Source organism: Anopheles ziemanni, chromosome 3 (genome assembly GCF_943734765.1).
Source record: "Anopheles ziemanni chromosome 3, idAnoZiCoDA_A2_x.2, whole genome shotgun sequence".
Lineage (NCBI taxonomy): Eukaryota > Metazoa > Arthropoda > Insecta > Diptera > Culicidae > Anopheles > Anopheles ziemanni.
Window position 1 is genome coordinate 74600532 of NC_080706.1, and position 16509 is coordinate 74617040.

The 16509-nt window shown below is 44.9% G+C and overlaps 1 protein-coding gene across 1 annotated transcript in view; it reads right to left on the reverse strand.

Moving 5' to 3' along the window:
• Nucleotides 1-16509, reverse strand: part of LOC131286887 (serum response factor homolog) — a 139188-nt gene extending 122679 nt beyond the window's left edge. The window contains exon 1 of the mRNA XM_058315895.1: nt 15422-16509. Within this exon, the coding sequence (XP_058171878.1) occupies nt 15422-15925 (504 nt within the window). The 5' untranslated portion in view covers nt 15926-16509. The remainder of the gene's footprint in view (nt 1-15421) is intronic.

Here is a 16509-nt window from a genome sequence, read left to right on the forward strand (position 1 = left end):
GGCAAACAAACATGTGTAAAACTCACCCACCCGAAGCGACTCGTGGCTAACCACAACACCACCTGTCGTCATCGACTTGAAAGAATTCCACAATTGCAAACGTAACCCGACCGCGAGTTCCTCCCAAAAAGAAAAAAGCCCCGTTAGCAGAAAGATCAACCGAGGGCCAAAAATAACCTCCTGAGACATAAGATGACAAATGACCGCGCGCCCGTTTTGCTCGAAGCGAAGCTCTGTGGTGTCATGGCGTTCAGTATGGCGAGTCATTTCTCATTAAATCTAGTTATGCTCGGCGCGCGCGATCGCTGACGCACCGAGATGCAAACCAATCACCGAAACAATAGCCAAACCAATATCCATAATCATAATGCAATCAATCCGTGCCTTTGCGTGTTTGTATTTCCGACCGGAGCACCAGAGACAAAACCGAACGCTGCCGCATCGTGCAAGGAGGGTGCAAAGCGTAGCGTTTTTCAGGGTCTGACAGCGCAACGGATAAGATCGCCCATGAATGAGTTTATAATTAAAAGATTAATGTTGCGCCAAGCGTTCCTAGCGCGCACGGCTTGAACCGAAGGCTTCCAAACGCCAAACGGGACGGAGGGATTGTTTTCCGCGGAGAAAAATCAACCCGAATTCCTCCCGGCAGCTGTCGATGGTTCCCGAGGCGGCGAACCCCTTCCGAACGGCATTCCCATCTCGACACCCCCGTCGGAATGAAGGGATGGGAAGCGATGGGGTGTGGGCGCGTCAAACAACTGAAACTCATTAAATCTGGTGCGCTTTGCCAAACGTCAAAAGCGAGAGCCCAAGACAGGTTGCCTCTGCAAACACATCAAAAACAGCTCCACGTCCACCCCCGAAACCACTTATTCAAATATGTTTGCTCGCCCCAAGGAATGTGGGGAAGGGTGGTCAGGTGTATCATGGGGGCTAGGGGTTCATTTTGGGCCGCAGAAAATAGCGACTGGAAAAACACGCGACTCATCATTTCTCAACCAACCTGAACAACACTGCGTCGGCGGAGGAGGAAGAAGGAGCCAACCCGTCGTTGGATCGAGTTCTGCATCTTGCGAACAGAAGAGAGCGGGGAAGGGGAGGGAAAGGAAACCTACCCGAAAGGAAAGGGCGAAGGGGTGAAGAAAAAATCGTCATCTTTAAACGATCGTTTTCGGCGAAAGAATGCTTTCCTGCGTGTCAAATGATTAATGGTGCAAATCGCCTAAATACCGCAAGAAATGAGCCGCCCAACGCAAGGGTAACAAGCGAGCATAGGAGGGCTCCGGGCACTGTATGTGTTTCACTTCCACCGCACTTTTGAATGAGCACCGATTTTTAAAACCCTCCGGTCAGGTTGCTTCTAAAGCTTCAGCTGCAGTGAGCTAGAAACCGTAAGAAAAAAACCGTAGGAAGAAAAACTGAAAGTTTGCATAAACATCAAGCCCGCGATCTCGATCCGACCGACTAATGGTTAACGGCGAAAAATCCTCAAGGCGCAAGGCTAAAGATAAAACCAAATCAAGCGGCGGCAAACACTTTTGCATGACACCTGTTTTTTTTCAACGGGGGTAAAGGTAGGTGTGTGGGAGGAAGGGTAGGTTGTTGGAGCCGCCCTGCCGAGCCTGACCCAGCGGGCGAAATCTGCTAACGTCACTGTCGGTTAAAACACATTCCAATAATCGAGCCCGTTTAAAATTTTCACACTAAATTAATCATCGATATTAATATTTATCAGCTCCTTTACCTTCGTTCCAACGATGGAACGGAAAGAGACTTTCGGAAAAAAGAATTCACATCACCAAAGGTTGTAAAATTGCAATAAAACATATTTAAAAAGTAAAATTCTGCCTTTTTCTACAATAAAAAGTGTTGAAGAAATAACTAACTGCAACAAACGAAACAAGTTATATGAAAATTTGTTAGATGTTGTTCTCCTCTTTTCACAGAATGCAGCTTTTTATGTACCTTTTTTGGGATTTGGCATAAGAAAAATGGTTAATAAGTTACCTCATAGCTTTGATTCCCAAGCAGGGATTCGGGTAACAAAGTATTAGTTAATATCAGTAATTAAAAGAGATAAAAGAAGCCACAGACATTAGAATTCTAGACAAGGATCCCAAAAATAGAAACAGTAAAAGAGAAAAGATAAAAAGAGAAACGGCACCTTAGAAGGCGTTCTGGACATTTAAATCTCTGTGGTGACTGGCAATTACATTACTTGCTCATTCTTTAACACTAGAATACATTGGTTTAGAATCTTGCAATAATGTTTTTTAGCGTTAATTTTGACCGCTGTTTCTAAAACACTATAACTTCTCTATTTTTTTTTTGAAGATTTTTATAATCCATAAATGGTTACTTTTTATTATATTTGTTTGCTATCTTTGGCGTTTTTAACTTTTTTATGTTCGATGTATTTATTTTCTAGGTATGGTGTAATTTGTAATTTTAATGTAATTGTATTTAATTTATAGTGCACCATTCTATATATATATACATCATATAAGTTATACATTGCATTTAGAAAATAGAAAAATGAAAAAAAAACTCAACTTGGCGTAACGATGAAGGGTTGCATAAATAAACCAAAACAACCGAAAGATAGTCATAACAAATATAAAATAAAGCAGCAGATTACAGATTTGTAAAATCCTCATAAATAGACAAGTTATAGACAAGTTATGACGTATTAAAAATCCAAAAGTTTTGTTTTAGATGAAGGTTTGGATTTTAAGAAAGGATTTTTTTTTGCAAAAATATTCAGCCGTTTTTTAGATATAAAATCCAAAAATTACTTTGTGGTCAAATTGACTGCTATTTGGATTTGTGTGTTAAGCATTCGAATGTGTGCATCTTTCCTTGAGAGCCTCGAATCTTGTAACACAGTAGCTTCTATGTCATTCACATTGCAATTTTACTCAGTACTCTGTAATCAAATAAGCTTATGTTTTATAATTGTTATTTATAAAATGCTAATAACAAAACAGCAACAGCAATTAATAATATTTTTCGGATGAATCAGAAACTAAAAAGAAAATGAAATAAACAAGGAAAATCGACAAGTTGGAAAATGTTTTAAATATAAAAACTAACACTGATATTGGAACTAAAAAATAGTTAGGAAAGTAATGAATTTAACCGTGCGAACAAAAAGACAAATTGATTCAAGCAACATCCCGAAAAATTATCGTTCCGCACTGTATAGAAAAACGTTCAAACATTGGACTGAAAATAACCGCGAGGAGCTGTCCCAAATACTCATTCTACCAGGAAAAGAAACCCCGATCGAGACATTTTCAGCTCGAGACGTCGAACAAAAAAAACACTAAAAAGCTGACCCAAACGGATTGATTTAATCGAGCTGCACCGAAAAGGAATAAATATGCCGCTCGCGAGCTGCACAAATCCCCGTTCCGCCGTGGTGAAGCGCGAGATTAACGGTCATTAATTTTAAGCTGGTCCGTGGGACGGTGAAAAATTCTAATTTGTCGCACCAGGCATCCTGCCGCCACCAGCCCCCGCCTCCCGGCACCGTGAGGACACGGCAGAGAAAAAAGCCAAAGCAAATATCCCCAAAAGTGAATCACGAAAATTGGCAAACGATGAGATTCTTCCCGATTCATCACGATCACGCCATCTCATTGCTTTTTCTCTCCCTCTCTCTCACTTTTTCGGTCGTCGCAACCTATGCTTAGATATTTTCTAGTCAGTGCCAGCCAGTGGACCGATTTTTGCGAACTAATTTATCGTTGGGAATATTTCACTCGCGATGGGAAAAAACGACCCATCAACGAAAGCGGTCGGGCCACGCGACCGTTGCGGGACGAACTGAGAGACGGAGCAGCAGGGGGATCGGGATCGGATCCCATCGGTGTTGTCACACTCCTGAGCAACACTTCCTGCACCGCGAAGTGCCGACATCGATGCCGGCACGATTGGACGTATTTTTACGTTTGCCTTACGCTTTCTTTCCCCAGGGGCCACGGAGGACACGGACGACATCGGGCCGGCGCAACATTGTGGTCAAACTCATTTAGGGGACTTTTCTTTTCCGAGAAACTGGGAGGAAAAAACCGGCCAAACGGAATGGTGGCAACGGGCCAAAAGTGTCGTCCTTCCGCCGTGCGCTCAAAATCGACTCTTTAATCTCAGGCTCCGACTTTTCGACATCACGAAAGAAAACCACAACACCGAGGGCGAGCCGGGGTGTGAGAAGGTGGTTGTCATTCGAACATGGGAATGAAAAACGTCCCCCGATGCTCACCTTTCCCGCGCGCCCCAACAACGAAAGAAAAGAACAAACAAACACATCCCCGGCCTACGCTGTGATGATGACGATGACACGGAAGACGATACTTGGCGATTGCGTACGCCAATTTGCGTGGGTTTTTGAGCCGGCGAGGCGACTGTTTGGGTTTTAAAATATGTATGCCCATTCCAATACGCACGAGAAAGTGAGACATACACATACACAATCACCCGGGTCGGTGGGTTTTATTTTACTCGTATAAGCTAAAATGGCATGTAAACGTTTCCCAACGTTAACTTACGAAACGGGAAGCAAGAAAGGATGGTCTTAGGGTGAGGGTGTTTGGAGACGAAGGATGCCGCCGGATTCCCATCCACCTTCCCCCTTTCTTTCAGTGAAAAATTCAACGATGTAAACACGGCTTTCCGTGATTTTCCCAAACGAAAAGTCCGTCTAGCCAGATCTATGTTTTCCTCAACCGAAACATAGAGCGAAAAAAAACCTTCCACATGCCGGTTTTTCCTCTCCTCGCGTTGGAAAATCCCCACCCCCTTTCCCCGTCGGTGCCGAGGGGAAAAATCGCACCAAACGGGCCCCAAACGTGGCCGCTATTCATCGGTATTTACATTTCGCTCCTTCTTCGCAGCTCCGTCTCTCTATATTTAGACCATTTTCGGATCGGAACGGATCGCGTCGGTCGGGACCACGCCGGTCGCCGATTACGACGCCGGCACCAACTCTCTCTCACGCAATATATGCCCCCACCCACCCCCACCCCACACTGTCTTTCCCATTCGGCGGTTGAATTTTCAATCGGCGGCATGTCATACCGCGCGTCCTGCGGAAAATCGGCTGCCCGGTGTAGCCGGTGGTGCTTGGTGTTTTTCTTCGCCCCTTTTTCCCCTCGACGGGGTTTGAAAATCACACCACTTGTTGAACGCGAGCTGCACTGCACCACACCAGGAACAGGTCGCGTAACCTATTTTCCACCGAATCGACGGCGGGGGGTGGGAGTGGGGGGTTTGGTAGCCGTGTCAGTAGTACCAAAACCGTTTCCACCAAACGGGATTTAAGGAGCAAGAAGGAAAGGGTGGAAGGGTGGACCGGTGCTGAAATGAATTGCTGCCGTTTTTCGAAGCAACTTGTGAAACACCCGCTCCCACCTCAGAACTCCCGGCCTTTGCACTGGGAGGGGGAGATGGCGGGGGATATGTATGTGTGCAGGCGCGCCACACAAATTCTAGCCCGGCTTAGGCGAATGATGAATTCTTGTGTTTATTTAGAAAATAGGTCCGATTCGGTGTTGCCGCCCCAAAAGACCTGGGAATGGTGCTCGAATGCGACGATGACGTTGATGAGGATGACGTGGTGTGCGTTCGGGGTGACACGGAAGCGATATATCGTTCGGTGGACCGTCAAGCGGGTTGGCCGAGTTGGATGCTGTTTGCCAAAAACCGACTCGCGTTGACCGGGATTGAGCAGAGTTTTTAGCTGTTTTGGCGAAGGCAAATAAAGTGTGTAAGGTAATGTGAGGTAAGATGCAGCCATTAAGCGAACAAAATTATTTTTTTTCAGTCCATTCAAGAAAAATATCCGAAGTTTTTACAAAGATCGATTATCTTCTCTACTACTAACAAATAATAATATTGTTACCCAAACCAAACGATTTTAAAGTACTCTTTGCCAGGTGTTATTTTAAATTGTGCGCATTAATTATAATAGTGACCAAATAGTTATTGAGACCTATAATTCCATCGCAAAGTAAATTATGTTATTCAGGTTGATTCATGAATCTTTTGGTATTTGAATCTTAAAACATTGATAAATCTTTATCAATCTTTAGGATTCATTAATTCCACATAAAAAGATTCATGAATCTCTCAAAACGAAGCGAAGAGTCATTCCCATTCCCAAGGTTGAATCAGAATTACACAACTCTAGTTCAAATAGCTTCCAACTCCAAAACAAATGTGTTTTGTTGTGATAAAATTAACATTATATATTCCAATATAAAATATCTCAATATGAAAATCAATGATTTGTTAGTTGTGGATGCAAAATACGTACACAATTGAGATCATTTAGTATGAATAGTTCAGTACTCAATATGCTTGGAAAACTGAAGTGTTTTGTCCAACATCTACAGTGCATTCTGTGCCACATAAACCGGTGCATATTGCCCCCTGTTGCAGAAGTTTTAATTTTTGATGCCATAACCAGAATTTAAGGAGTATGAATTCAATTCTTTTCAGTATTCATTTAGTAAATTATTGAGGTTATTGATAAATATCTTTTATTTTAACGCTTGTTATAGTTTAAACTTATCATTTTCTCTGTAAAATCTTATTGTAAAGCCGTGATTTTAACATAGGTATTCTAAACAAGCCAACGAACATATTAACATATTACTTCATTTTCCATAAAATGGTTTAATTCAGTTGAAAATGGACCAGTGTACTTTACCCCACCAAGGCATCTTGTCACACTGTACGTTATTTGCATTGCGCATCATTTGTTCTATTTAGCAATAAAATAGAATCAGGAACATTCTATTGTTTAAATTATTTACAATTTGCTTTACTATAGTTTCAATTCAAAACACAAGCATCAATGATCGGAAAAGTTCAAACAAATTTTTCAAAATATTTACAAGAAATAACCATTTGGAATTTTCAGATCATACAAATAGAAGTCACATAAAAGAAGACACAAGCAAACGCATATGCATATGAGCAAATAACATCAAAAATAAATCAATTGGCAGTACCAAGAAACTAAAAACTGGTTTAAAATAAACTTTTCAAAATATTCGAATGTCCCATTAAGAGTGAATATTAAATAAAACCGTTACACAACTGTAAAAGTGTCAAAAAACATCCATATACTTTGATTGTTGTCAAAACATTCTTCATATCAACTCAATGGCGTGCAAGAGAAAACAATATTCGCAATTGTAAAGGTCATTGATGAAAGTATTGTGTAGGTCTCTGCGATGACTAACAGTTACTCACAAATCATTCAATGGTTAATAAGCTGGAACTACCACAAAAAAAATACGGTAATGCTAAAAAACATTAGCTCATCTTCAGCCAAACCATCCTTTGCTCCTGCACATAATCATTAATCTCCCTTCAATTTTCACGTAAACCAGGGACGAGTCAACATGTTAATGTGTGAAAGGCAAGGGCGGAGGGAGGAAATAAGCTAAAGAGAGAGAGAAAAAAACCACGACACAGAACATTCCTGCAAGCTGTAAAAAAAAACCGCCTGTCGCCTTTCTCCCACTAATCAATCTTGTGCAATTAGTTTCTTTTTTTCTCCCTCACGAATCGATCTAAAGATAACCATCGGGTCTCCAGGGGCCTCCGAAAATCCTCGCAGGAAAAAAACCAACCAACAAAAAACACTAACCGTTCGAAACGTAACCCCAATCGTGTTATCCTCGCCTGCCAGAACATTAGGAGCAAGATGAAAGAATAAAGCAAAAACCCGGGCGAAATCCATCTGAAGCTCGAAAAATTCAAAAAGAACCGTAAGATATTTTTCACCAAAGATGAAGGCAGGAGGGACAACAAAAAAACGGGCAACCTGTTGATGAAATGAAAAATTAAGTCCCTTCTGGAGATAAGCAGCGATGCGGGGAGGGGGGAATCGAAGTAAAACACGGGGATGAAAAACAAAAACCCTGAAAAAGTCAAAACACGCGCCGCATCATGCATGCGTTATCCCTTCGGTGCCGTTTCGGAGCGCCACCACACTTTGCGTTTGGTGGTTTGATGGTTTTTGTTTTGTTTTCGCTTAGTCTGCAGCGGTTTTTGTCCGCATTCCGCCGCAGGATCGCCCCGTAACGGCGAGGAGCGCGTGCGCGCGCCAAATCCGGGGCCCCGAACAACCGATTTCCGATCGCCCGATAAAGGGAGGCTCGTTGACTCCTCGTTAAGTTCATTTTCTACGCCTTTAATTACGATGAAGAGAAGCTGATAAACCCCGATCCTTGCCGGGCAGCAAGGTGTGCGAGCCATCCCACCCCGTCACCGACGGTCCACGGTGGTCGTCGCCTCGCCTCCAAGTGAGCGATATATCCAACTTAATGACTTCTTCACCAACCGTTTCGAACCGGCAGCAGCAGCAAAACGGCGGTAAGCAAAACCGATTGATCCAACGATCGATTGTTTTTCTTCGCTTTACTCGCCTCTTTCTCCTCCATAGATCTTGGGGCTAGATCTTCCCGGCAGCATCACGTCGATCGCCTGATACCGATGCGATATGACGGCGAACGGTGGCGGCGCTCAAAACATTAAACCCGCCCCGACAAAACCCAGGGACCGGCGACGGCGGGTCTCATTCATCAACGCACATTATTATTGAGCGATGCGAGCAGCTTTTAACCCATCGTCGATAAGAGAAGGTGGCGTCCCGGACTGCTCGGATCTACCCAGGATCGCGCGCGACAAAAGGGAAAAATGGGAAAAGCACCGCACAATGGGTTTACAATTTAAAAGTAATTTAAGAAACAAGACCTCGTTCAGGGCTTGGTTTTTTCTTTCCTTTGCGGCAACGATGCGGAACGAAATGCAACTCCGTCGATGCCGCAGAGTTCAAAATTTATGAGCTAGCGTGTCCGAAGCGAGATAGACATCCGAAGGTGGGTGGGGAACAGGAGCTCTAGAGGAGGGCCTGGAATGGCTCCATCCGAAGTTCTCTAATTGAAAAAGTGTTAATCATGTGATAGACCAACTGGGGGGGAAATGTCTCTGGAAGATATACCGTAACCACCGAAAGGGTGGCGCTCGTGTTCGTCTGGCGTTACCCGCGATAACGTAAGGGATGTATGGTACCTCCAGCGAATCAAGTCCCCATCTCGGAAGTCTAATCTGCCGAAGGTCAATCCCGCAGCGAGCGGTAACACTTTTAAGATGCCGCTGTGCGTGTTCCGGCCTCTGGAATCCTTAAGCACGGAACGCGGAAAAACACAACCGACCGCAAAGAGCCAACCGGTGTTAGATGGCGTTCCGATATCGGGGGACTTATCGCCGAGGTGCCTCTCGGTTGCCGACGGCGTACGTATGGCTTCGGTCTAAGCTCGGTCCCTAGGTACGTCGGCCAGTTCCGTTCAGTCCAGTGACCGATAGAGCGTCGGTTTATCTAATCTCCGTCCGTGGTTCCACGCTTTGCGACTTCCAAGTTGGCAGACGATAGGCAAGCAGGCTTGGGGATCTAGCTAACACAACAAGCAAGTGACTCACACTGCAGAGGAAATCCTCAGAAGAAAGCCGATTCCGGGGCGGCTCCAAAGGGTCCACCGGACCGTGTCGTTGCTAGGGGTCAAGTCTGTCGCTGCGCAACATGCCGGATCGCCGCACACGCACGACCGAGTTCCACAGCGCTGACAGCAAACCTAACCTCGAACAGTTCAACATGTTTCTACAGGTCGCCATTGTGACCGCCGGTCGGATGTAGGGGTTCCTGGGGTAATATGTACTCCTTAAGACCTCTTAAAAACTATTGAATTTTTAATTACTAGCTTTGCTAGTGGTTTTAGTGTTGATTTTGTCAAGTCATTTGGTTTGAACCTTCATTCAAACCCTAAGTAACCTGTTGATGAATTCCCGCTTTTTTTCGTTAAATAATGAATTCTTCAATTTCTCCAAAACTAAATTTTTGCTGGATGTGTAACTGGTTGAGGTAAAACGCACCTGTGTTGGTGTAAAATACATTAATAACAAATAGACAATACCCACCACGACAGAGGACAATACGCTCTAAAACTGTGAGGCAAAACGTACTCCTCCTCAAAAAACTAAATTTAGATCAATTAATAAATTCAACAATTTCCCATAATTGGACTGGAAATAAATACAATTAAAGGAAACAATCCTTTTATTAATTAACATTTTTTTGTTGAAGGCTAAAAAATCGTTTTAGTTTGTTTACAAACTGATGCAGTTTGCCTCGACATACGGAGTTCATTATGTTCCCTCGTTCATAGTTGAACATATTTTTAATTAAAATACGAGCAAATCTGCATACTTACTGATATTTTCATATAAAATTTGAAGCTTTGACTCTAATTGACAGAACTATGTATACCATATATAAAAACACTGGTTTTTGCACTATTGAGTCCTTAGCGGAGTTGTCAGAAAATTTACATCAGAACACGTCCGAACTGATGTTCTAGTTTCGCTTTTATTTCACGTTTCTTTTGATGTAGAACTATCAAGCTCACAGAATTACCATATTGTAGTCCACTCTAGCAGATACTGCTTGACTACTTTTTTCGCGACCAAAACGCCTTTTTCATAAAAAATTGGAAAAGGTGCATTTTGTCTCAGGGCTAGCTAATACCCCAGCCAGCCCTACACAGACGGAGATTAGCCGGAATCGTTTCCGAACGTTTCGTTTCTCCAGCCGGGCACCTATTCTGGAACTCCAGAGCCACAATCCCACCCTTAGCAACTTCACCGCCTTTCGCCAACCAACGTCACCATTTGCTCAAGTTGCTGAACGTGAACACACACACACCGATTCCCGCCATTTAAAGCGTGTGCGCCCTTTTGGGTGGCATTTTCCCGGCATTCCGGCCCACCACCGTCGGTTCGACCCGCCACTGCCGACCGTTTCCGATGGGTTGTAATGAATTTTCCAACTACTTTGTCCCATTTCCCGACCGACAGCGTGCAAACGCGCCAAAGATGCAACATGTGCCGTGCAGATTCCTTCCGTACGCTGCCTTCGAAAGCCGCCCGCTCCGGCGACATTGTGCCTTCTCCCGGTACCAAACGGTTACACCAAATTTCAAACACCCTCGGCACCACCGGGCACCCCTTTCACCCGGCGGTCTACGGCTTCTTTTTCTTTCCGCGCGCGCTTCTGTTTCGCTTGATCGATCGTAAAACCCAAGGGAAGTCGTCGCTGTCGATCGCGCCTGAGCAGATCGTCGGTCCGTTTTCATTCATAACACAAACATGGGACGCAGTGAAATCATTTGGAAAATGCCATCCCATACCAATGCTGGGTCATTCTCTCTCACTCACTCACTCCGGGTCTCTTCTGGTCCACAACATCGCGCAAGGCAGCAACTATTTTGACGAAGACATTGTAGACAGTGTGGTAGCCGCGTCAGGCACATTTCCTCGGTTCGTTTCGCGAAGCGATATTGAAAGATGTAGGCCATCTGGAGCGAAATTCGCATCGTACACAACAGTCCAACGTTTTCCACTTCTACTTCTGCTGAGGATTATCCGTGAGCTAAATTATGCAATATTTTAATGGTACCGCCATAAAGATTCCTAATTCATTGATTCAGGCTCGCTTTCAGAGAGCGGACGAACATTAAACTCCGTGCATAAAAAATAAATATGGCGCACAGTGCTCACAATTCGGGCAGGAAATTCGCCGTAAAGGAAACTCGCCGGAGCGGAAGCACTGGAAAGGAAAGTGGACTTTAATTGATTGGACCGTAACAAGAGCCAGCGGGCTGGGAGTTTGCAAGGCGTTACTCCAGGAATTCGGCCAACACTGCATGGCTATTACTGAATGAATTTTTGCGCCTTCGGTGTGACATTTTGACCGGTTGCACATTTTCCTTTTTATTTTTTTACGCCTTCAGGCCTTTTTGGAGTACAAGCCAGCAAGTCACGACACCCGCCGGCCATCGACACTGGTGTTACCGGGGTCGGGCACAGGGCGGCGAAATTAAGCCATCCCACAGGACTTTAACACTTTCCGCGTAACGGCCACCGATCACGCAAACACGCACGAACAGCGCCACTCGGGTTTTGTATCCTTGTGTTCCGAAAGTTAGCGCTCAATTTCACGCCAAAAGTGCTGGCACAAAATGCGCGCAACGCGCAAACATCAAATTACCTGGCCGCGCAATTAGCTCACGGCGCGGGGACGGGTTCCTTCGGGAGGCTCGTTTACGAAAGGCTGTGCTTAAAATCTCATCAATCTCCAATTGGACCCATCCGGAGAAGCGACCTTTTAGCTTAATCTGGGGTCGATGGCGGAACAATGGTGCCGTGGTGTGACATTCGGTGGTCAAGAAAAGTGGGTTATCACTTCTTTTAGAAAATTATAACGAGATTAACTTATTATTGAAAACTTTAGCCCAAGTCGATGTGCGTCGCACTGTTATTACATCTTCTTCCAAACTTTTAAATACAACATGAAGATGCCTAATACTTGCCTGCCCTTTGCAAGAAAACGACAAAACCCTCAAACAGTCCCAATGGCCATCATTTTACATGCGTTCTTCCCCCTTTCGAAGTAACCTGAGACAGCGGCCCGAACCTGATAACACGTTTTTTACGAGCCTGATAATGATGGCGATGATAAAAGTTGATGGTTAAAGATTAATTAAATTATAGCATTGGACGGAACACCGATGGGCAGCAACAGGCGGCAATGTCCCAAACAGGCCAGTGCACAGACACGCACACAAAAAAAAGCACATCAAAATGCAACTCCGGCATGCAATGGGCCGGGAGGCTTCAAAGTATTCCGATTCGCGGACGGGAGGTGGACAAGAACACGATGTTTTGCATCTCAGAGGAGCCTCCGACGAGCTACTTCAGAACCTTCGCTAGGTGTTGTTGACAAGAGTGTGCACTGACCTGTCGCGTTGATGGGTTGAAACAGTGCGAAAAAATAATTGAATGTTTCCCCGAGGTGGAAGGTGAATTTCTTTCGGCCCATCAAGCGACGAAAGACCTCAAAAACTGAAAACCCACAGTCAAGTGGCGCAATAAATATAAAAGCGGGACCCCTTTTGCAGCCGAACGGTTGGCGTTTTTTCTGATTTTTGACTCCTGCTCTCTTGCACACGTTTGATGGCAATTATTTATTTATACTTTTGCTCGCAAAACGATCCTTGCAGCGATTGCAGAAAATTGTAGGAAAAAAATCGGGGTCTTCTGGACTGGGACGACCGTAGGCAGGGGCTCATGGCTAGCCGACCGGTCCCTGTAAAACGACACATCTCGAGGAACGACCAACGCCTCCTGGCTTCAAAATTTAATGAACACATTTTATTGGTGTTTTATTTATTTATTAATCTCCTCCGATTGAAACCTGGAACACGGAGCGGACGATGTTCGCCACTGAGCCTATTCCTGCAATCTCGCCGGCCAGACCCTGCCTGCCTTCATCTCAGTGATCCCCTTCCAGAAACGAGGCCGAAAACCGAGAGCACCCCAAAAGAGAAAGGGTGAATAATTGGCCATTCGACAATTACGAGCACACGCAGCGCGCTTGTCTAATGTTTGTCACTGCACCCGCAGCATCGGGGATACGACTTTTAACGATCATTTTCTTATGGAGCTGCAAAATGGTTTATTTGCTGGTTTTTTGGGCATGCACAAAGTAGCCACGGACGGCCAACGCGGTTGTGGTCCGTTCTCGGAGCGTTTTGGGGTGTCGTTAATTATTGGCAACGCTTCTCTTAGGGGCACCAGCACGCGTGTGCCGCAAGTGGAGAGAAGAGAGAAATTATTTTATTATTAACAAGATCAGCGGCCGTTTTCGGGGTCTGGGATTTTTTTACGACAAACGCGACAACCCGCCCCAAAACAATTTCAAAGGTAGCTTCTTTCGGACCGAATTGAGGGTAGGCTTTTCGAACAGCCTTTCGGGAATCGATTCGTTCAGCATTCTGCGTTTTCCTTCGTGCTGCACCGAGCTCCGGGCAAAAAAGGTGCCAGAAGCCGTGTTTTGGCAGATTTTGTATTTCAATCATGTAAGCACACAGCTCGCGCCGAGCCGAACGGACAACCACCAACACCACTCGATTACCGGACGACGGAATGTCGTTGACAGGTTTATTACGCTCGCTTGTACCTCATTTCTGGAAACATTCAAATATAATTAGTTGCTGATTTGTTGTGGGGAGATATTTATTTATTTTTTATGCTCACGCGGGATAAGGGTAAACGGTAATTTTTATATGCTCGAGCATGTTGCAAAAAAAACCAACCGAAATTTCAATCCGGTGGAGCTTCACATCTTGTTTGCGCTCCGCTCCCTTACATCCGTCGGCCCGGGATCGATAATGAGTGGATTGATGTCGTGGAGAATGTTAATTTATGGACATTAAAATAAACATTCCTCTCGCGAAAAATTTGTGCAGCGTCAGATTGTAATTTAATTATTCAAAAGATACGCAGGGTGTAAATTTAATCTGCTAGCGGGACCGGTTTTATGGGGACGCAAATGTTTTTTGGACAAGTGTCAACAACTTTTTGCGATTTTGTTTCACTAATTCTCAGTATGATTTTGCTGAAGCCGAGTGATACAAAAATGTAAAAAGCTTGCTAGCAAAATAAATTGTGATTGTCTTCAAAAAAGAATGTAGCTTACATGTATTTTTCATCTACCCCCGTGGACCTCATAATCAATGCGAATTTTATCTGCTGTGTTATACATTCAACACTGCCGCGATAAGTGTTTTACACAGGAATTAGCTCCAATCCCAAGAAGTGAAACGTGGCTGCAGACAGAAAAGTTTGATAAGATAAAACGCACTGCCAAACCGTCACATTTCTGAGATAAAACCGGAATCAACCAAATCAAACCCCCCGCCATGACCAAGACGTGATTATTCATCGTCACCGTGCGAGAAAAGGCGTTGCTTTTGTACAAAAGTAAATACAATGCTTTTTCTAACATTTTTGTCCATAAACAAATTAAATGTCATGATGTATCAATGTTTCAAAAATGTGGTGTTTCAATTTTCATTTTTTTTAAATCAACTTCTTTCAACTTCCAATTCAAAATGACAACATTCAAACGGATGAATATTGGTAACTCACTTCTGCGCAATCGCGACGGACGGCACTCAATTCACTAGTTGCATGACTGTGAATTTGTAATTTATCACCGAACCTTCTTTGCAGGCTGATTATTGAAGGCAATGATAGTATATTTTACACTTGGTTATACATTTAATGCAACATACAATAACTGATTTATGTTTTTTATCTAAAAATTTTGCACATCAAACGACATCTGTCGAGGCCGCCAACCCACAACAAGCTGATTTTGACAGACCGTGCACCGTGAGCACTCACGCGCATCGCTTCCAGTTGACGTTTCGAGCCCCGGAGCAAAACATCAACACAAAACACCGTTCTGGCGAGCTGTTGTTTTGCTTTCGCACTGCTGGTTGCTTACCTTCTTCATGATGCCGGTTTTGCGCTTGGAAAACGTCGTGTACCGCCGCAGTTTATTGTCGATGTATTCCATCTTGATCTTAACGCGACCCTTGGTCTTTTTGCCATTGCTGGGAGGCGACTTTTTCGGCTGCAGCGAGGTGTAGCTTTCGTCCACCACCTCCGACCCGACGGTGCACCCGTCGAGCCCGGTCATGTTTTGCGATCCGACCAGCTGCTGCCGATCGTCGTAGCAATCGGAGTTGGTGCGCTTGATACCGCGTGATAAGCCACCACCACCACCACCGCCGCCGCCTCCGCCACCACCACTACCGCACTGTGGTCCGTTGGTGTTCATCAGACCCGTTCCGGTGCCACCGCGGGACATCACCTGCCCGACCAACCCGCCGCTCGGTGGACGCGCCAGAGACACGTTCGGGTTGCCGTAGATCTCTGGCGATTCGCTCATCATGCTCATGCTGTAGTTCAAGTTGTAGCGCGAATCGCGCCCACCCGACGGATCCATTATTTCCCAAATTTTTGCGCCTTTTCTGGTACCGGGGTCACAAAGAAAGGGTTGCGTTCGCTCGTTGCGAACCTTCGCGAAACGCGAATCGACCACAGGGGGCACGTACGCAAACACAGCAGCTACACACGCACACTGTACACACACACACGCGCGCTAACACTGGGGGAAGTTTTGCTGTACGAAATTGCACGGAAAGGGTTCACCGATTGTGCGGAACCGAGACGACGTCGGAAAAATTCCTGGCGAGTGTTTGATACAATACAATACTTTGGAGCTGAAGGGCCGAGAAATGGGGCAATTCCGCAGGGACGAAGGTAGATCAAGGAGGGAAGCGTAATGGCAATAGAATAACACAAGCACACTTGAACTGCGCGATACGCACTGCACTTCACTTTTCGAAATCAACCAATTGCGATACCGTATCGATACACGACTGGTAGCTGATAACAACGCCTTTGGACGGGTGTTTTTCTCTCTTTCTTTCGCTTTGCTTGGTTTTATCTTTGGCGCTATTACACACCAAAACCCCGCACACGTACCCGATAACGGTGGGAAATAACCGAATTTGAGGCCCTACCCGA